Source organism: Tenebrio molitor, chromosome 4 (assembly GCF_963966145.1).
Source record: "Tenebrio molitor chromosome 4, icTenMoli1.1, whole genome shotgun sequence".
NCBI classification, from domain to species: Eukaryota; Metazoa; Arthropoda; class Insecta; order Coleoptera; family Tenebrionidae; genus Tenebrio; species Tenebrio molitor.
In genome coordinates this window covers 22,120,495-22,140,880 of record NC_091049.1, presented here as the reverse complement: position 1 = coordinate 22,140,880, position 20,386 = coordinate 22,120,495, and the positions used below count along the sequence as shown (strand labels likewise).

The following is a 20,386-nucleotide window of genomic DNA, read 5'->3' as shown; positions in this document are numbered from 1 at the left end:
TCTTTTCACGTGTTATTTGTTATTTGTCAATTCTCTTTAAGGGTGGCGTGGCCTCCTTTTGTGCTCTGCGTCGGACTACAGTTGCTTCGGTGCGAGGGACATTGGCGGAGCTTCCCCGACTACGAGAACCCCAAGGGACGCATTATGAATATACGTGTTTTCCAAATCGTTAAATGCAAAGGATCAGCTACTTCGCGGCGGTGTTTTCAAGGTTAACAACAGCATATCGTTGACGTTTCTTTGACATTTCCGCGAAAAATTTGCTTACAGAGGAAATTTTAATCAAACTTTGAGCGAATTTTATTGCGAAATCGAAAAACATTCGTTAGAATTTTTTTGGTTTATAATGTCTACTCATCATGACTTGTATTTCCAAAACACTGTACAGTACTATGTATAGCAAGTGTACATATGTGTACGCTTAAGCTAAGACAGGCGTTTTGATAAAACAAGAGACGAGGTCGCACTCTTGATTTGTTTTCTTGTTGATCACTCTGTATATGTGTGTCAAAATTTAAAAAGTGTACAAACAAGATCAAACATTAATTTTACTAAATTAGAAAAAAATTGTCCACTATTGTGTTGATTATCAAGATGCGAAATAACAAACATACGCCTTGCAATTAACGAGCAATTAGAATCGATAATGCGGCAATAATTGTCATAGGTGTGTTTTTATCTAAGTAAAAAAACTTACCTAGTCATTGTAACGATGAGCTTCACCGAGTTGAGACTCATTTTCAAAATTGGAAAAACTTTGGCAGTCACACCTTCTTCGCTTGAAGTAAGAACTGCAACCAGCAACGAGAAAATGTGGGCCTTCACGATGATTTTATTTTACGTAGTTAGTGTTTCTGTGTCATATTTTTATAGAACATTTTCTTTCATTCGATATATTCATTTGGAGCTAGCTATCAGAACGATTGTTGATGGATCTTTATTCACATTTAATATAAACACGGTGGTGTTGTCGATATCTAAAAGAACACAGTGGAGTGTACTGATGAAAAATCTCAAAGATACCCAAAACATCAGCAAGGAAAAATCGTCGACTAAATATTTTGTCATCGCAAATCTAACGTTCTGGACGGTTATGATTTTTATGAGTTACGTTTTTACCCAAAGACATTCTTGGGATTTTTATAAAAAATATGCAGTAGAATATGTCCAGCTTTACGTTCAATTTTTTTTCACTTTTCTAATTTGTTCCATTTTAAGACTATTCAAATCTCGCTACAGATCTATAAATCATGTTTTGACAAGAAATATTTCCATAATTCGAAAATTAGATCGACAATCTTTTTCAAAAGGATTTCCTCTACATTTTCTGAGAAAAATAAGGTACGACTTGAGTGTATTAAAAGAAGCAGTTGATAGTTACAATAATATTTTTGGTTGGCCGATTTTTCTGACAATGGTATTTGTAAATCTCCAAGTATTAATTTACCTTGAAAGCTTTTTCACAAACCCTAAAAATTTTCAACTGACTTTGTCTAACATTCTCATGGCCTTGACATTTGCCGTAAGTAAGCAACGTAAGTGGTATCATTTATTTAGAATGTACGTTTGTAGTGTGAAGTCGTCTTTACTGTACTATTGTGTGATTCAGTGACGAATGAAGCAGAGAACATTTTAGCCTCAACATACATTCTGCAAAGATACTTGACATACGATTTATATAAAGAAAACGAAGAATTGTTGAAGTTTATTAAAGTGTTGAAAGCAAATATCCCAATATTTTCAGCTGCACGATTTGGTGATATCAATCGAAGCACACTTCTTAAATTTCTCGAAACTATCAGTACAACTTTGATTATTATGATCCAGTTTCATCCAGATCTGGACAAATCTAATTCTAATCAGTGTTCGTTATGTTGTCAATACAACCAAAGCAATATAAACTAAAACAATTTTTAATAGATTTATTGCAAGTAAAATCAGTTTAACGGTGTCTTTTTATATTTCTGTAATATATAAAGCGTTACTGATGAAGGTAGAATCTTTTAAATTAATAGTACATTCTTCAACGAGCGTATTCAAGAGGATAAAAATTATAACACGAGCCGGAGGCGAGTTGTGGAATCGTCCGAGTGAATTATAGGCATTTTTAATATACATTTGACAATTAAAATTGTATCTCGTTTAGTCGTTGCTACGCGATTGTTTTACAAATGCATCCGATTGACGATCTGCCGGTGATAGAATGAAAATACGAGGGATGTGATTGGCCGACAGTCGTGGGCTTCAGTATATTCTATCACTTGGTGTGGAATTGATATCATTCTTTTATTGAATATCCAACAAGAATTCTAAATAGTCATGGAGAAATAAATTTAAATTGCACCTCTTAATTCTAGAATAGTCGCAATGGAGATTTAGGTGCAATGCTTAAACTTTGACAATTTCTCGTGCTAAAGCTCTCCTCGGGTCTGACCAGAATAACCAGAATGTCCAAATTCAACGAGTAAAATTGTCTAAAGCAAAAAGTTTTCGTAAAATTGTAAAATTTATCCGTTAAAAAAGTTAGCTCTTGTTATTTTACCTTCCATGAAATATAGAAAAAAATAATAAAACAAATTCTTAGTGCTATTTTTTTTTTAATTTTAATATTCGTTTTATTACCATGACTACGTTCTTGTATTTGGTTATGTTGCTGCATTTGCTGCAAACTGTTGCCAACATGACAATGGTGAAAAAATAAAAATCCCATATTTATAAATTTGATTGGTCTAAATCCCGATGGATAAAAGATCCAGGGCTGGGAACCAATAAGAACTCTTTTTTAATTTGTCGATCGATAAATGACAATTTAGAGTAGAGCCTTCACATCAATAATGTTGCTTTTATCTTTTATCTACCATTCAGCGATAATAGAATGAAAAAAGTAAAGTGAACTTGCAAGAATATTATAATTTTTCGAGCTATGTTACGTCGAAAGTTTTCGTCACGCAAAAAGTGAAGATTAGAGTTTAGTTTTATGAATAACTCTTCTAGTGGACTTAGAAAAGTTGCAAATCAAGTTTGAACTTATGATAGAAGGAGGTAAGGTGAAGAGAATTGTTTTATGTATAATAATATATGCACTATTGTCTAGAAGTAGAAAGTAATATGAATATGTTATGGATTGGCTTTTATCAATTAATTCCTGATTATATCCAACAGAAAATATATAAAATTTAGTGTTTAATTAGGTAAACCATATTTGATAAGTAATTGATAAAGTTTACACATAGGTATTTGGAGAACTTATGTATAATTGTGAAGATCATTTCTAACAGAAAGCATCTTTAGTACATAAAATGTGTACTTACGCGTATTTACATTACGTAGGCGGTAGGCTACATTTTACAGCGCGAGGTTTTTACTTTGAAACCCGACCACGAAGCGGGAGTATTTTTAACAAAAACCGAGCAATGTAAAATGCCTACCGCATTAGTAATCTTTTCGGCCGACGACTCATTACTCGTTTCCCCAAATTTGAAATTTGTTGTAAGCAATAATTTTGCAAAACCTGTCAACATATTCTATTACACCGACAGACTGACATGCTTGCGATTTACACCACAAGGTGGTGCCATCAGACTTTAGACTAAAACAATTATGTTCATCTTTGAAAACTACACAGATCAATGGCAGCAGTACCTTGTTTTAGTTTAAATGGACTTTATTTATGACAAAGCAACAGTTTTTTTGGAGGTCGCTGAAAGCTAAAGCTTGTCGTATTAATTTACAAACTCAGTGCGGTAAAGTGATAGATAGTGTGTAAAACTCAAGATACCGTAGCTGTTCAAAATGTGTAAATATGTCAATTATAGTTGAGGAGGCCAAAAATGTTTTACAAAAATATGACACAGAAACATTAACTATGTCATAGAGAATCATTGTAAAGGTCCACATTTTGTCATTGCTAGTGGCAGTTTTTACTTCAAGCGCGAAAAAGGTGTAACTGTAAAAGCTTTCCAATTTTGAAAATGAGTCTCAACTCAAAATGAGAAATTCATTGTTACATTGAGTAAGTTTCTATTAGTTAGTAAACACGTTTGTGATAAAATTGTAAATTTAATAAACGACTTATCTTGTTTGCTCAAACCTGTTATCTTGCTTGCTACAACCTATGACAATTATTCTTACATTATGCACAATCAGAATTCCAATAATTGTGAATTGCAAGGTGTTAAACTCTTATGTTTGTTAACTCCCATCTTGATTATCAACAATAGTTGGCAATTTTTTTCTAATTTAGTAAAATTAAAATTTAATGTTATTTGTCCACTTTTTCTTTCTTGAGACACATATTTACCGTAGGTCGAAATCTTAATCTTATTGGATTTGGATAAAGATAAAATTATAAACTAAAAAATATCATCATGACATCGTAAGTGTGAACAAGATTATGGAAGCACCGCTAATATATATTTTTTTTCTACCAGAGTTTGAAAAACTAGAATTTCCGTAAGTTTCCTTAAGCGAACACCTTAAACGCCTTCAGAATGTTTGGTTCTTTTTATAAACAAAATTGTTTCTCTAGAGTAACGAAAACAGATTTATTTTTTAATTTATAAATAATTATAGAAAATTGAAAATATCCAAATCTAATTTATTTTTCCAAACTCCAGTAGAAAAAATCATGTGTACAATATGTGGGAAATCAATTTTTTCCGTACACGGCGTGTTTTTGATCTCGGCTATCGCCTCGATAAAAAATCCCCCGCCTAATAGACAATTAGCGATGGAAATAATGTTATTGATGCCGTTCAAAATAAAAAAATCATACTAATCACATCAATAAAGTCGTTACAACACTAGTAGATTAATGTGGAACCAAATGAAACAATGGAAAAATCACGATAATAGTATATTATGTTGTAAGGAGCAAAAATGAAGTTTTATGTGCTGAGGCTGGTTGTGTTTGGCTGCCGAACGCTGTGAGGTTACTTTTAATGCCGTTTTCTGTCATCACAGTTGATGTTTTTGTAACTGTACAAAAAAGTTACGAAGGCAACACGTTTACATTAAAATTAAAAGTATTTTTACCGCCCAATGCGGCCTCGGCTTCGTCTCGGTCTTCAAATTCTGGGCTTAGCATAAAAAGACTGATTTCTACTCTTAATGATATAATCTACTATTTATTTGTTGTTTAATACCCGAATTAGTGGGTTTCAATGGTCATATTATCTTCATGTTGTAACATCTAGTTTGTTACATGTTCAAGTTAGCTAATGACAATTAATTTTGTCGCCTTTAAAGTGGGTTAAAAAAAAAAAAAAAACAGTATCCTTAGTTGCGATTTTCGTTTAGAAAAAAAAAAACATTAATTTGACAAGACAAATATCGTACCGAACAAATATAAATAACTGTGTGCACCAAACCCCAATTGAGGTAAAAGATAATTTAAGTAGTTTTTTTTTTACGTTCATTAAATTATTTATCCAGGGTTGTTGATAAATTGAGCGGAAAACTCCAATTTGTTCCGTTCCTGTCCCGTTCCTGTTCCGTGACTGTTCCGTTCCTGTTCTGTTCCTGTTACGTTCCTGCTCCGTTCCTGTTCCGTTCCTGTTCTGTTCCTGTTCTGTTCCTGCTTTGTTCCTGTTCTGTTCCTGCTTTGTTCCTGTTCACGTTTGCCGTTGAATTTAAATAAGGTTTATAGTTTAGTTTTCGTTCGATTGTTTATAAATTAAGTTAAATTTTGTCAGCCAAAGCTTTGGTATACATCCTTTAACCGGATTTGTTAGTATTAATTTCGTGTTAATTAATTTTTTTTGTGTTATGGATTTAATTTATTTTTTTTTGTAATATATTATTTATTATTCGATTCTTTTAGACTTTCTTCCCAGTCAGGAAGTCGTTCCTATTTTCTTTTGACTGTGGTGGCGCCCAACTGTATTTGTTATCCCCTTAGCTAGACCACCGAGCTCGCCGGCGAACAGCTGCCGAAAGGAAGACTGATTTTTTTTAGGTTACACTATGTAAAATAAGCTTTTTTAATTTTAAATATCTCTTATTACTTATCAGTTCATGGAATGTGGATATTCATGGATTCATTGTTGTGAAAACGGTTTGTTTTGGTTAAGTACTTTATAACTGTTCTGATAAGATAAAAATCTCTGTGAAATTTGGAATAATATTCAAAGCAAGATAAGATGTGTCAGTTTCCAGTATGAATGAACCCCATCAAAGTATTGGTTGTACATATGAATAATTTGTTTCTCTGAGAGTTTTAGAAATTGAATTGGTGAAAGCGACAAACCCAACTAAGAATTGTAAGAAGTAATGCTGCACAGTAGTAATCATTACATTTTCAAAAGTAAAGTAAAACGCAGATATTTGGATTACGCTTCTACGAAAAGATTTACGACAAAATCCAGCAAAACTTGAGATTATTTTTTACTGATACGGCCGATCTAATCTAATCTGAGCCGTGAGGAGATGAAGTTCACAAAAAATTCTCACTTTATTGTTTAAATATGTGATGAAATGCGTAATACAGGATTAAAAGCATCAAACATTTTCAACAAAAAAGGTAATTGATGTTTTTGTAATTGTCTTGTTGTATATTTTTGCATAAACGTTGCTTGAGTGTGGTACACGTATTTTTGACAGCTCAGATAACTGCATGATCGTGTAAAATGAGATAAGTGACGTGACTGATAATAAAATATTTGTTTTTAATTATGTCAAATTGCGATGTCAATTCAGGCATGCAGATAGTTGGCTGTTTTATTTTTGTCATTTGGTCCAAAAGTCCAAACTCATTTTAAATCTATACTACAGTAATAAAATCTATTTATTATCATAACTATTATTACCATCGCATCATTACGTATAAAACACTATAAAAAAATAAAGAAATAAAAAACATGTAATGATTGTTTAATCTTCTACTTTGTAGGTTACGACTGATAAAAATTCCCCCTCAAAGAGCTCTGCTGTTTGGAGAATATGATAAAAGAACGAGAGGTAAAGTTTCTTATTGAAAACTGATTTTTTAGTTTTTCACAAAATTTTTTCAGACGTACACTGCAACCAAAGGTGTTGAAAATGAAGGTTATGAGTTTGAGATTGCAATGTTATCATTCTACTGCTTCCATTTGTGCTACAACAGTGACATCACCGACTTCAAAATCGCCATATATGATGACCAGTACCACCCATTCGACGACATAGTCATAGACATAATCACGGAAGTGAGTGAAAAGTATGCCATTCAACTGAAACATGTAAAGGATAAACTTGCCTTGAACGCAAACCATTTTGGGAAAAATGGTAAAATGGTTCTGAGCAAGTACTTCAAGTTTGATTTCTCCAAGAGCAACCACGTGGTCTTACTAACAAATGGTGCCATCAACGAAGAACTAACTGTTGGAAGTTGTAGTATTAAAGTCAAGAGAGATTTAACTTGTTTGGAAAAATGTCTCGATACTTCTAGCGATGAAGGTGATCATATTTATGAAGTCTCCAACGACGAAAATTCTGACAAGATCACTTTCTACACTGCACAAAAAGGTCGCATCGACATCGAAAATATGATCAAGTCGAAATTCAAAGAGAAATTCGCGTTGGACGACAACAATATAGACGCCATTTTTCAAAAATTCAAGAATTTTTTTCAACAGTGGAAGAAGGGGTCGTTCCAGCTTTGCAAACTAGACAAACAAGACATCAAGATGAAAGTTGCAGAAATCTTGTTCTACGAGTATATCGTGGAGTACTCTCCACACTTTAGTCACAATGTGGAAGACAAAATTAAGTTGCTTCAGAAAGTTCTAAATAGCTTCAACGTCACTGTAGTCAAAGATGTATCCAAAGAGGCAATCAGCAGTCTGTGTTGTCACAACTTTGATGAAAAAACTCTGCTAGCACATGGCCAAGAGCTTCTAATTATTGCCAATTCTGAATACGGCTCCAAAGAGTTAGCTACCATTCTATGGCGACTAAAGGAGTTTCCTCTAATTGTGAGAATAAGCAACGACAACAAGAAAATGATTTATGAACTAATTGGTGATCTGCGTGACGAAAATCTATCATTTGTAATTGTTGGTGACGCTTATAGAGAAGAATTGAAGGCTTTACAAGTTTTAGAAAATCTAGAAGATCTGAAGGAAAATGTGTGTTACCAAGAAATTATCAATACGTTCAGATTTTCCATACAAGGACAGCAAGGGTTGCCTCTTGAATTTCTCATCAAATGTAATCCCAGATTTTCTAATATAATAACGGTAAAGCAGCTTCTGATGGGCATAAAAGAGAATTTCCACGTCGGTGAAGTACAAGAAGTGTTACCTGAACCCTACATTCCAAGACGACTGGTGACGACAACCTTGGAGATAAGTGCAGTGGAGCAGTTTCCTAATGATTTGTTCGTTATCTGTGGCCATTCCACACTGGTGAGAAGAAAACTGGTCAAGTGCAAATTTTCGACGATTAAAGAATGTAACGAGAATATTTTGCACGGTAAACAGTTCCCGCCAAAATCTATAGTGCTGTGCGAAAGTCACGAAAACGATTGTTTCGCGTCTTGTTTGAAGTACCAGTACAGCAACGTCCACTGTCTTAAAGTTATTGACGATAACTATGTTCAACTGATTTTCAGCAAAGAGAAAACAGAAAGGCTACGAAATTTTCAAATCTTTCCCGAAGACCAGTTGCACGACATTTCCACATCTAACATCAACCTGATTTGTGCCCGCCCAGGAATGGGTAAGTTGACGATGCTCAAGTACCTGAAGAATAACTCCCCTCCGGAGTACTGGACTGTGAAAGTCGACCTCAAAGAGAACCAAGACTACAAGAATATCTTCCAAAATGGGTCCGGTTTTGAATCGGAAGTGAGAAATTGTTTTGGAGAGGTGCGTCACATGATTTTCTTCTTCTGTGGCATTGACAATCTGCAAGAGGACAGTTTTATCCAAGCTGTGGAATACATTCAGTACTTGGCAGCTAACAGTTACAAAATTTGGGTGTTCTCTGAAGATCATTTAAGGGAAACACTCGAGAAATTTTTTGAAGTGGCGTCTATGGATATCGAGGAGTTTACCGAAGAAGAGCAGCAGCAGTATATCCAGTGCAGGCTCAACGGGCAGCAGATCGACCAAGGACTGGAGAAGGTGTTGAAGAGTTTCAAGATGTTGAAGAACAACGATATTTTGGGGGCTCCGATGCACTTGTACATGTTGACAGAGATTTTTATCAACAACCCAAAAGCCAATATGGATGAAGTCTTCGTGTTGACAGACATCTACAGATATTTTATGAAGATCAAGTATCAACACTACCTGAATAAGGTTTGTTCTGATAATCATAACCAAATTATCGAAGATGGTATTTATTACAGAAGTGAACAATATAAACTGGCGGCCATATCTTGTCTGAATATCAGCTACTTCAAAAACTTAAATGTACAATGTGATAACAACTTTTTGAATCAAATCAAAACGATCGGTGACGTAATTGGTGTCATTTTTAAAATTTCCAGAGACGGTAGAGTAATATTTAGCCAACAAACTTACGCCGACTATTTCGCCGCACTTTGGTTGGCCAGCAACTTCAAGAAAATTGAAAACACCAAAAGCTTCATATTTAAAGAAGAATTCAAAAATATTCTCTTCATGTTCAATGTGGAGTTGTGCAAGAACAATCCAGCTCACATAGCAGTACTTTATCAAAACTACGAGCAACTTCAGAAGCACAGGAATCTCCTCGCCGATTTAGATCCTCTCAACAGAACCCCCCTGCATCTAGCTTGTTCTTACAGTGCCAAGTACCCCAAAGTGCAAGTTGGAGAAAACACATTCAAATTTAACAAAGAGATCGTGAAAGAAGAAGCAGAAACCAAGAAAATCGTCGATTATTTAATCAAAAACACCACCTTCAATCCACTGAAAATCGACGACCTTTTCAACTGGAACTTGCTTGATTACGCTTTCAAGATGCTAAATCTCTACGCGATCGAGCAGATTTTGATAAAGTGTCCACAAACCAGCCAGAAAGTTCTGACACTTCTCAATGAGCATGTCAACGATTTGTTTTCCATCATCTACTATTCTGTCAGTTTCGGGTACCACAATTTGCTCAAGTTGACGGCAACAACTGAACCCTTCCGCAAAGCTTTGTCCATGGAAGACTGCAACGGTGAAACTCTTCTCTACCTAGCTGTCAAATTCGGAAACGAACAAATTGTCAGGGTTTTGTTGGAAGAAGGTGCTCAAACGGATGCCATTTCTAGTGTGCACAACAAGCAAAGTCCTCTGCACTTGGCGGTGAAAAGCAACAGTCGAGATGTTGTCGATCTGTTGCTAAAACGAGGCGCGTCCCCGGACATCATGGACAGGTACCGAAACACTCCTCTTCATCTGGCTGCAGACACAGGAAGTTCTCCTATAGCTGATCTCCTCTTGAAGCATGGTGCTGATGTGAACTTCTTTGACAATTTTGGGAGGACTCCGTTGCATTTTGCCGCCACCAAGGGACATACCAGTGTTCTAGAACTGTTACTAGACCGTAACGCTGTTATTAACAGAAGAGATAAATTTGGCAATACTCCGCTTAGTTGTACCAAGTACGGCACCAAATCGTATAAGCTGTTGTCAACAAAAGGAGCAACAACAGACCGGACTACCATCCGAAGACCTTCAGCGCAAGAGGTGTCGTCTTATACGTCGTATCCACTGCACTGGGTCTCTTTCACTGGACAAGTAGAACGCATAGACCAGTTGTTGAGTGACGGTTGGTCAATCAATCAAATTGACGATACTAGACGTACACCTTTGTACAAAGCAATAACGAAGAAGCATTTGAAGCTGGTGGAAATGCTCATCGAAAGAGGTGCCGATATCAACATCGCCGACAGCAACCACATTCCGCCGTTATCTAGAGCCATCAACAAGAACGATTACGAAATGACTGATCTACTGTTGAAAAACGACGCCACAGTTGACGTGAAAGACAAATTTCACTACACCCCGCTACACTGGGTCGCCATACGAGGAAACCACGAGATTGTCAAGCTCTTGTTGAACAAGAATCCTGATACTGACGCAGTTGACAGTTTTGGAAGAAAACCAGTTGACTGTGCTGTAGAAAAAGGACATTACGAAGTTGTAAAGTTGCTCGCCGGTTCCGCATCCAAATTGCGCTCAGCTGAGAGTATTTCAACATTTCTGAGACATTATGAATCAGTTTTGGAACAGATGAACGACTCGACGAGGCTCAGTCCTTTTCAGAACGCTGTCAACACGGGGAATCCTTGTTTAGTCAAGAAATTTCTGAACCAAGGGAGTGACATCGATGAGACCGATTGTGCAGGGTATACAGCTGTGTTAAGAGCTGTCGTTAAAAATCACAAACAGATTGTGGAATTGTTCTTGAAGAACAACGCCAACGTAAATGCGTCTGATCATTGCAAGAGTTCGCTGCTGCATTTCGCTGCGTTTTGTGGAAACTGTGAAATTGTAGACTTATTGATAAGATATGAAAGTGAGATTAATGTCGTTGACGTTTTTGGGTACGGTCCGGTACATATAGCTGCCATGAGAGGACACTACAAGACATTGTCTGTGCTCTTGAAAGCAGGTGGTGATGTCAATTTGAATGTTTTGGATCAGTGTGACAACACGGCTCTAGATTGGGCCTGCAAGAATGGTCACATTAAGAGCGTGAAGAAACTTTTGAAAAATAATGCTGTTGCCAATACCATTCAAGAGGATATTTTGGATTTGGCAAGACAACAGCATGCATTTTTTCAGATTTTCAAAACTTTTGAAAAATAATGCTGTTGCCAATACCATTCAAGAAGATATTTTGGATTTGGCAAGACAACAGCATGCATTTTTTCAGATTTTCAATTGGCGTTTCCAATGATTATTGTTATTGGTAATAGATATTTTTTTATTTATCATGGTATCTCTTTTCAATATTGTATGAGGTTGTATTTATTGAAAATGTAAAATACTTAAGTAATCTTTCACTCAAAATGTATGATATTTGTCAAGATTGTAATTAATTATCATATTATTTACTAAAATAAAATGTTTAGGTTTTTAACGAAAACCCCCATTCTATCTGTTTCATGAATCTTAGATTTTATCAGTTTCTGATTAAGATTGTACTTTTATAATCACATAAAAGACGTCAGTATAATGTATCGGTTCATTTATAAGAACTAGCAGCAGAATTTATGCTATTCTAAGGAAATTAAAAAGTGGTAATAATAATAAAATTTCAGTTGGCTTCCATACACTTTGTGTCTGCAATATTTGAGATACAAGAAACAATTAGCTACCACAAATAAATACCGTATGTTTCAAAAAAGCACCGGATTTTTGCGCGACTTCTTCCCCGCTAGGAATCGAGGGGGTTGTCGAACAACACCCGCCCAGAAGTCAACATAACTGGGGCCAGAAGATAGGGAGCTGCAGCATCGTCTTCAAGGGAGACAGAAAGATGACCTCGCCGTTTTCGACTCGGCCTGTCACAGGACGACCTCCTAATTTGGTACCACATGGTCGAAAAGCGCGTGTCCAGCTGGCCAGACCTGTGTGATCGGTTGAAGGAGAAGTTCTTACCAATCGCCAGGCGGGAGGCCAGAGCATCGGCATGTTTCTTGCACGTTTCGAGCAGTTAGAAAGTTACTCGTACTTACCGCGACCGCTATCGTTCCCGGAGAAGACGGCCGCGATCTGGTGCAATATTCTTCCCTATTAATAGGACCGATTGTGGGACAAGGAAGTCGTCACTCCTGACGAGTTGTACCGGTTGTGCCGCCGTTTGGACGCAAATCGTTTCAGCATTGATCAGCATGTGGACTCTCAGCGGACGGCGCAATCACACAAGGACCGTGCGCCAAAGGCGTCAACGGCACCAAAGGTCACTACGCCTCGTGCGACGGAAACTATTTGCTCCCGTTGCAAGAAAACGGGTCACGAGGTTCGCGATTGCCCGTATGCGAGGAAGATAAAGTGTTTCGGGTGCGGTAAACCGTGTCCAAATTGCACACGAGATCAGGGAAACGAGTCCGGGGGGACACCGCAATTAGGTCGCGCGTTGCCTTCCATGATAAACTCGACCAAAGCGGCCTAAATTACCTTTTCGCAAGCCCCAGGAAGGATGAGAGTCTACAGCTGAAGGTCAGCGTCTGTGGTTATCCAGTGCTACTGGATTTCGGGGGCGAACCGCGTTTTCGTCGGATCAGCCGGGTGGCGGAAATTACAAGCGCTGGGGTTCGAATTACATTCTACAAGGGTAGAATAAGAGCGGTGAACGTTCCGGTGACGTTAGAATCAAGAGGGGGCATTTTTGAGGTGTTGGTGGAGCCAGATGTTCGCCACGAGATGATCCTGGGGATCGAGTTCTGGATCGGCATGGGCATCGTGCCTAACTTACGCCCCCTAACGTGGGAGTTCGCGGACTCGCAGGCCACCGTTACCTTGTTACCACCGCACGACTCAACAGCGGTACAAAGATCGGACTTGGAGAGTTGCGTCAAGGAATATTTCAACCGGACAGAAAACACACTTTTAGGATGTACAAACGTTGTACAACACAAAATTACGTTGATCGAGGGTGCGAAATCGGTGCGGGCTCGAAATTACCGTGCTAGCCCCTTCATTCAGCGTCTCATAAATCGGGCCCGACCTTTATACCCTGAAGTTTTAGGCCCTTGAAGACTGCTACCTACCGGTTAGCGTATACCCGTTGCCACTAAGAGTCCGTTCCCGTAGACGGGCACCGGCTAGGCCGATGGGCTTCCCTCCCGCCTTAGTCCCACACATAAATTGCGAGCCGCGACGCCCGTTGCCCACGGAGGGGTGGGATTGGGTAGTCTGCCGGAACGCTTTATGGGGGCAAAGACCGCAGTCTCCCCCATTCTCTCTTCTTGCCCGAAGGCAAGAAAGGTGTTACACCGCGCATCGGTCCCCGAAAAGGGACCCTTGCAGTGTTTCCCACGCATCGGTCCCCGAGAAGGAACCCTTGCAGTGTTTCCCGCGCATCAATCCCCCTCACGTCATCCACTCATTGACCATCTCAAAATCCAAGACCACAGCATCGTTCATCAACTTCGGGGAGCTGTCTGCTCCCCTAATCTCAGTGGCCCGAAGACCAGCTCCCCGTCCACCTTACGGGGACGGCTCACGTCGGCCCGAAGGCCCCACTCTCAGCTCCTGCCACAGGCCATCATCATCATCCTCTCAGTTCCATCTCTCATTCTTCAACTTTGCCTTGTCGCTACTTCGGGAAGCTGTCTGCTCCCCTACTTCAAAAGCAGGTGACCCGAGGGCCACCCACTCCTGTCCACCTTTCGGGGACATCATCCGATGAGCGGAACAGATAAACCTCCTTCTGAACCGCCAGATTTGCCCATAAAGTTTGCTACGACCGACCGTAGACCCGGTGGCACCACGGGGAGCTCTGGGCGGGGTGTCCACTCACGATTTCGGCACAACTCCTGCCGCGGCGTGATCTCGGGTGGTGAGTGAAGACCTTCTACCGCCCCGGCTAAGGTCAGTGCTGTCGTCGACATGCCGCAGCCGAAGAGTGTTCGCGATGTCCGTCGTCTGATAGGGATGATGAGTTGGTACTGGCGGTTTGTGCCGAATTTTTCAGGACTCATGGACTCCGAAGTGTGAACAAGTGAACAGACGTCAAAAACGCCTTGGTCAACGCGCCGATTTTGTCGTTCCCGGATTTTGACCATCCCTTTACTCCAGAGTGCGATGCAAGCGACGTCGGAATCGGGGCGGTGCTCACGCAGAACATCAGCGGTCGGGAATACGTGATCTGTTATCTGTCGCGCGCCTTGTTCCCGGCGGAACAGAGGTATAGTACCACGGAGAAGGAGTGTCTTACGGTGGTGACCGACCACTACTCCTTATTGTGTTTAAACAACCTGAAAGACCCGTTAGGACGCGTCGGTGGATGGGTCATGAGCTTGCAAGCCTTCGACTTCGACATTGTGCACCGAAAGGGTAAAGATAACGTCGTATAGGACTGTCTGTCGCGAGCGGTGGCTCCGGTTAAGGCCCAAATCGAACAATTGGAGTCGGTCAAAAGAAAGGGTGATAAATTTATCGAGCCGTTGATTCAAAAAATTACCGAAAATCTCTTGAAGTATCCGAGTCCGTGACGGATACGTCTTCAAGAGGGTTAAACGTCGTGAGTTCGACCCGGAGTGGAAGTGGGTTGTACCGAAGGGTTCGCGAGATGAGTTGCTCAAATGGTATCATGACGAAGCAGCCACGGGTGGACACCTCGGCGTCTATAAAACATATCATAAGATCCACGGCAGCCATACTTGGCCCCGGATGAGAGCGGACATGTGTCGTTACGTCCCGAGATGCCTCGTCAGCGCCAGCGTCAAACCGGAACAACGGCCACCAGCCGGCACCATGGAATATCGTTCAGAAATTTCCCGCCCGTGGCAATTGATCAGCGCAGATCTGTTGGGCCCTCTACCTCGGAGTACGAACGGCCACGAGTACGTCACTGACTACTTTAGCAAATTTCCATTATTCACACGCAAGGTCATAGACGAGATAGAGCGAAGAGTGTTCTTAATGTTCGGAGTCCGGGGATAATGGATAATGGGGTACAGTTCGGGAGGAGTCGTGAATTCCAAAACTTCTTTAATAATTACGAAGTGAAACCGTACTATAACCCCACGGAACGGGTGAACCGGACTGATCGTCTCGTATACAGATCAGGACCAACGGAAATGGGACGAAAAGTTAGATCGCGTCGCGTGCGCCTTAAGAACGGCCAAACACGAGGCCACCAAACACACTCCGTACTTTTTAAATTTCGGAAGCGAAATGATAGATCACGGCTCAGGATATGAACAGCGAAGGACGCGGGAATCGCTGGACGACGGTGCGAAAATAAACCAGCTTGGAGAAAACGTGACGGAGTCCAAGTTGGACAAAGTACGGCGCTTGGTTACGGGACTACGGGTTCTACGACGCAAAGCGTCGGGAAGTTGAATATGTGGTAGGTGATCTGGTTTGGAAAAGATCCAATCCGACAACGATGGCACCAAACATTTTCGCGCCAAGTTGGCAAAACTAATCGTGGGTCCATTTACGTCTCGGTAAGAATGTCTACGCCCTCGTGGACGATCTCGGTGTCTTCAAAGGCAAATGGCACGTAAAGGACCTCAAGCTAGATCATACACGCGAGAGGGAGGACGATCGTGATTCGAGTTCCCCGGAGTTCGCCGGACGGGAGTATGAAGACTCCGACGGCGATTCCGACACGAGCTCGGATTAATAACGTTCAATCGTAGTTTGCAGTCACCAGGACAATCTTCACGTTTTTCGAGTCCAACCGGAACTCACCGGAGTTCACTGAACTTCACGGAAGCCCATCCGGAGTTCACCGAAGCGAACGGCTAGCGCGTGGCCTCGGTTCTACGCGACGTAAGAAAGGACGGTACGAGAGGAGTTGCGAGGTTTTGTTTTGTCAGTCCCGGAGTTTCAGTTTTCGTTTTCCTTGTTGGATCGTGAATGTCGTGAGCGTCTGCGTCCATTTTCGATGTCGATTTTCGAGTCATTTGGGAGGAAGGAAGGGCGAGCGGAGGTCTCTCTAGGGGTAGCCAGACCATCAAGGCACTTAGGAGAAAACCCCAAATTGGTGGTCCAGCCACCGAGTCAATTTACACAAATGCTTGTTGTTCCAAACCGTTATACCGACGTGGGTGTCGGTTCTTTCTGACACGGTAAAACGGACCCCTTATCACTCCTAAATCAAATTTTAGCGCCTGCGGCTAAACAGCAGCAGGGGTGCGGGAGAGTTTTGTTATTTAATGTTTGGGTTTTCAAGTTTTAATTATTTACATACGATCGTTTTGATCGCGTCAGTCTGGCAGGATTTCAAACTGCTAGGTCTCTTCCAGAGACCTGGGGCTTCACCCCGAACAGAATCAACTACTGGACATCCATCTTGCAAAGTAATTTGACCCCGACAGCAACCACATTCCGCTTTTATCTAGAGCCATCAACAACAATGATTACGAAATGACTGATCTACTGTTGAAAAACGACGCCATAGTTGACGTGAAAGACAAATTTCACTACACCCCGCTACACTGGGCTGCCATATAAGGAAACCACGAGATTGTCAAGCTCTTGTTGCACAAGAATCCCTGACGCAGTTGACAGTTTTGGAAGAAAACCACTTGACTGTGCTGTAGAAAAAGGACATTACGAAGTGGTGAAACTGCTTGACGGTTCCGCATCCAAATTGCTCTCAGCTGAGAATATTTCAAAATTTTTGAGACATTATGAATCAGTTTTGGAACAAATGAACGACTCGACGAGGCTCAGTCCTTTTCAGAACGCTGTCAACACGGGAAATTCTTGTTTAGTCAAGAAATTTCTGAAACAAGGGAGTGACATCGATGAGACCGATTGTGCAGGATACACAGCTGTGTTAAGAGCTGTCGTTTCCAATGATTATTGCTAATAGATAATATATTTATTTATCATGGTATCTCTTTTCAACATTGTATGACGTTATATTATTGAAAATGTCATCTTTCACTCAAAATATATGATATTTGTCAAGATTGTAATTAATTATCAGATTATTTACTAAAATAAAATGTTTTTAACGAAAAACCCCATTCTATCTGTTTCATAAATCTTAGATTTTTCAGTTTCGGATTAAGATTATCACATAAGAGACGTCAGTATAATGTATCGGTTCATTTATAAGAATTAATAGCGGAATTGTTTTTATTACCTGTAGCATTGACTAAATAAATAAATTCTCAGGAAATTAAAAAGTGGTCATAAAATTTCAGTTTGGAAGGCTTACATACCCTTGTTTGTCATATTTGAGATATAAGAAATAAGTTGCTACCTCAAATAAATATTACACCGGCACCATAACATCTACCGACTACCTAAGTGTCAACTGATTGCAACATTTGCATTGTTAGCGAGTGTAGCAAAAAATATAAGAATTTTAAAGTAATTGAATGATGGTGGTCACTACATTATTTCTAAAACTGTAACTGGTGTTGGAATCTAGATGTTATTTTTTCTACAATCGATGTAGAAAGTAGGTCTTTGCGCTTGCATTTGCAACGCAAAGTTGACGTTTTCCGAGGACTGTCACTTTGTCGCTCACGCGCGAAAAAATGTACAAAACGCTCGCTCTTCGAATTTTTTGTTAAAATCACATGTCCAGTGATTATTGTAACTAGTGACAACGGATAAACAGAAAGAATTGTTGTGTCAGTTGGGGTCGGTGTTCTTTGTGTTTTTACAAAAAACATTGCTCAAAAGCCTGTAGAAGGAAGGGAAACTGTTGAGGAAGCGTTTTCATGTACACCTCCCGAAATTGTAAGTGCAGCAAAAGAACCAGAATGCACACTTCCACAGCATGGATTACTTTTCAAAAACCGTAATTATTGTACTTTTAATGTCAATATTGTGAATAATTAGTTTCTGATTTTAAGAAGGTATTACATTGATTTGGTCCAAATAAAATAATATGTAGTAGTCATAGTTGCGATTGTAGAAAAATTCTTGTGTGTGTTGCGAGCGCAAATGTACATTGTCGATTTCGAGAAAATCTCTCATCGACAATGTATCACTTTGCGCTCTTAATACACAAATAGCTATTTCGGTCTTTCGGTTAAGAAAGTTCGGTATGGGTGGTTGAAGATGCTATCATCGTGAAAAGACAGAAATTAATGAAAAAGAAATGAACGTCTGTACAGACATTCTGCAGAAACTAAGTAAACGGTTTAATGCTTCACAATGATGAGGACTCTTGCGGCAAGAATTACATTGTATTTTCTTACATAAAACAACGTTGGAGTGATCGAGCATCATTTCTGAAAAGAAATTTCATATAAGTGTGAAATATTCTACAACAATTATTTTGGACGAACTGTCATAAAATGACAATTTCAGGAAAAGCTTGAGAACAGTTCTTTTCCTACGATTCTACGAGAATTGGGGTTGGCGCCAACATTTGATACTGCCGCCGCGGACGGGCGGCGCCGTCCTATCCCGCCAGAGGTATAATCCGTCTTCGTCTTATACGTAACGGATTAAAGTTAGGTTATGTACCCAGGGCAACAAATATATCCGCGCAAGTAAAGTAATATGTAATAATAAATAAATAAATAACAATTAACAATAATGTGTTTTAATTACTCTGGAGCAAGTGTTGAAAATGGTAGCCTTGAGTTTCGACGCACATTGTAACACATCTCTTCATGTTCCGAAAAACAAGTACCAATGTCAACTCGCTCATTTTCTTCCTTAATTCAGATTTTCAAATCATGTGGCCAGGTTCCTTGAAAACGGTGATTTTTAAATGAGGAAACAGCTGGCGTTCTTTAGGCCAGAGATCTCGATTGATCAACCTATCGTCAAAAACCAATGGTATCCATCATCATGGACTTGATTGTTGAAAACATTAAGAATGTTGCTCCGGTACTTTCAGCTGTTACTGAATCTTCAAGATCCTTTCGAACAATTCTTTGACAAGTTGATACTGATAGCTCATTCTGCTGCCTGAGAGCTAAGAGAGGGATAATTGGGGTTCGTTTTCCATTCGACATTGGACAGTCGTAATATTTTGCTCTGTACGAAATCTGTGAACTGTGTACCTCAAGGTCTCGGAAATGTGTTCACAAAGAACAGCAACATTTTTTTCCGTGAATTCTTGAAAAGCCGGTTCAATTTGGTATTGATACCCACGCCTCATTTTCATCTTGGTGATCATTGCGAAAATAAGATTCAATCATGAATATCTTTTGTTTAGGAGCGAAAACCATTTTCATAAATAAAATTTTGCGAACAAAATTATTATGGCGATTGACGTTTGTGACAGTTCAATTATTATGTGACAAGCTGAAGCATACGCTTTTATTTTTCATAACCTACTGTACGACATTTTTTGAAACATACGGTAATTATAATGTTATCTGTAGATCTTACGGTTGGCAAAATATCCATTACGTGTTGATATTTTACGACACAATGAGTGATTATAGCTAATACAATAGCATTATTGCAGTATTGACAGAATTTTAATTTTAAAATACCAGGCTTTAATCTTGTTAATCTTCCAGATTCATCTGTTCCTGTCATCGATATCATTCACTTTGGACATCAGGTAGGTATTATTTACACTTTTATTATCTCATATTGCAAAATTAGATATTTGTCGATGTATTTTCAATTATTTGCCTAGGTTAATCCTTCTTTTATTGTTCACAGAAGGCGTGGTCCAGCAAAGTGTCGATCAAGTAATGGTAATTTCTTGACAACAAAGGAGCGTCTAAACTGAAATCTTTGATACTTCACATTGATATTGTCAAATTATACTAAATCTACAGCCTTCACTATAATTTTTTGAAGTTTGTATTGTTTGTGCT

The 20,386-nt window shown here is 39.3% G+C and overlaps 1 protein-coding gene across 1 annotated transcript; it reads left to right on the top strand.

The window, feature by feature from the left end:
• Window positions 1–5,193: 5,193 nt before the first annotated feature.
• LOC138127991 (putative ankyrin repeat protein RF_0381) lies at window positions 5,194–12,054 on the top strand. The gene is made up of 4 exons (XM_069044171.1): window positions 5,194–5,379; window positions 5,434–6,520; window positions 6,890–6,957; window positions 7,011–12,054. Exons 3-4 carry the CDS (start codon window positions 6,940–6,942, stop codon window positions 11,763–11,765), a joined length of 4,773 nt encoding a protein of 1,590 aa, XP_068900272.1. The 5' UTR covers window positions 5,194–5,379; window positions 5,434–6,520; window positions 6,890–6,939; the 3' UTR covers window positions 11,766–12,054.
• The last annotated feature ends 8,332 nt before the right edge of the window (window positions 12,055–20,386 follow it).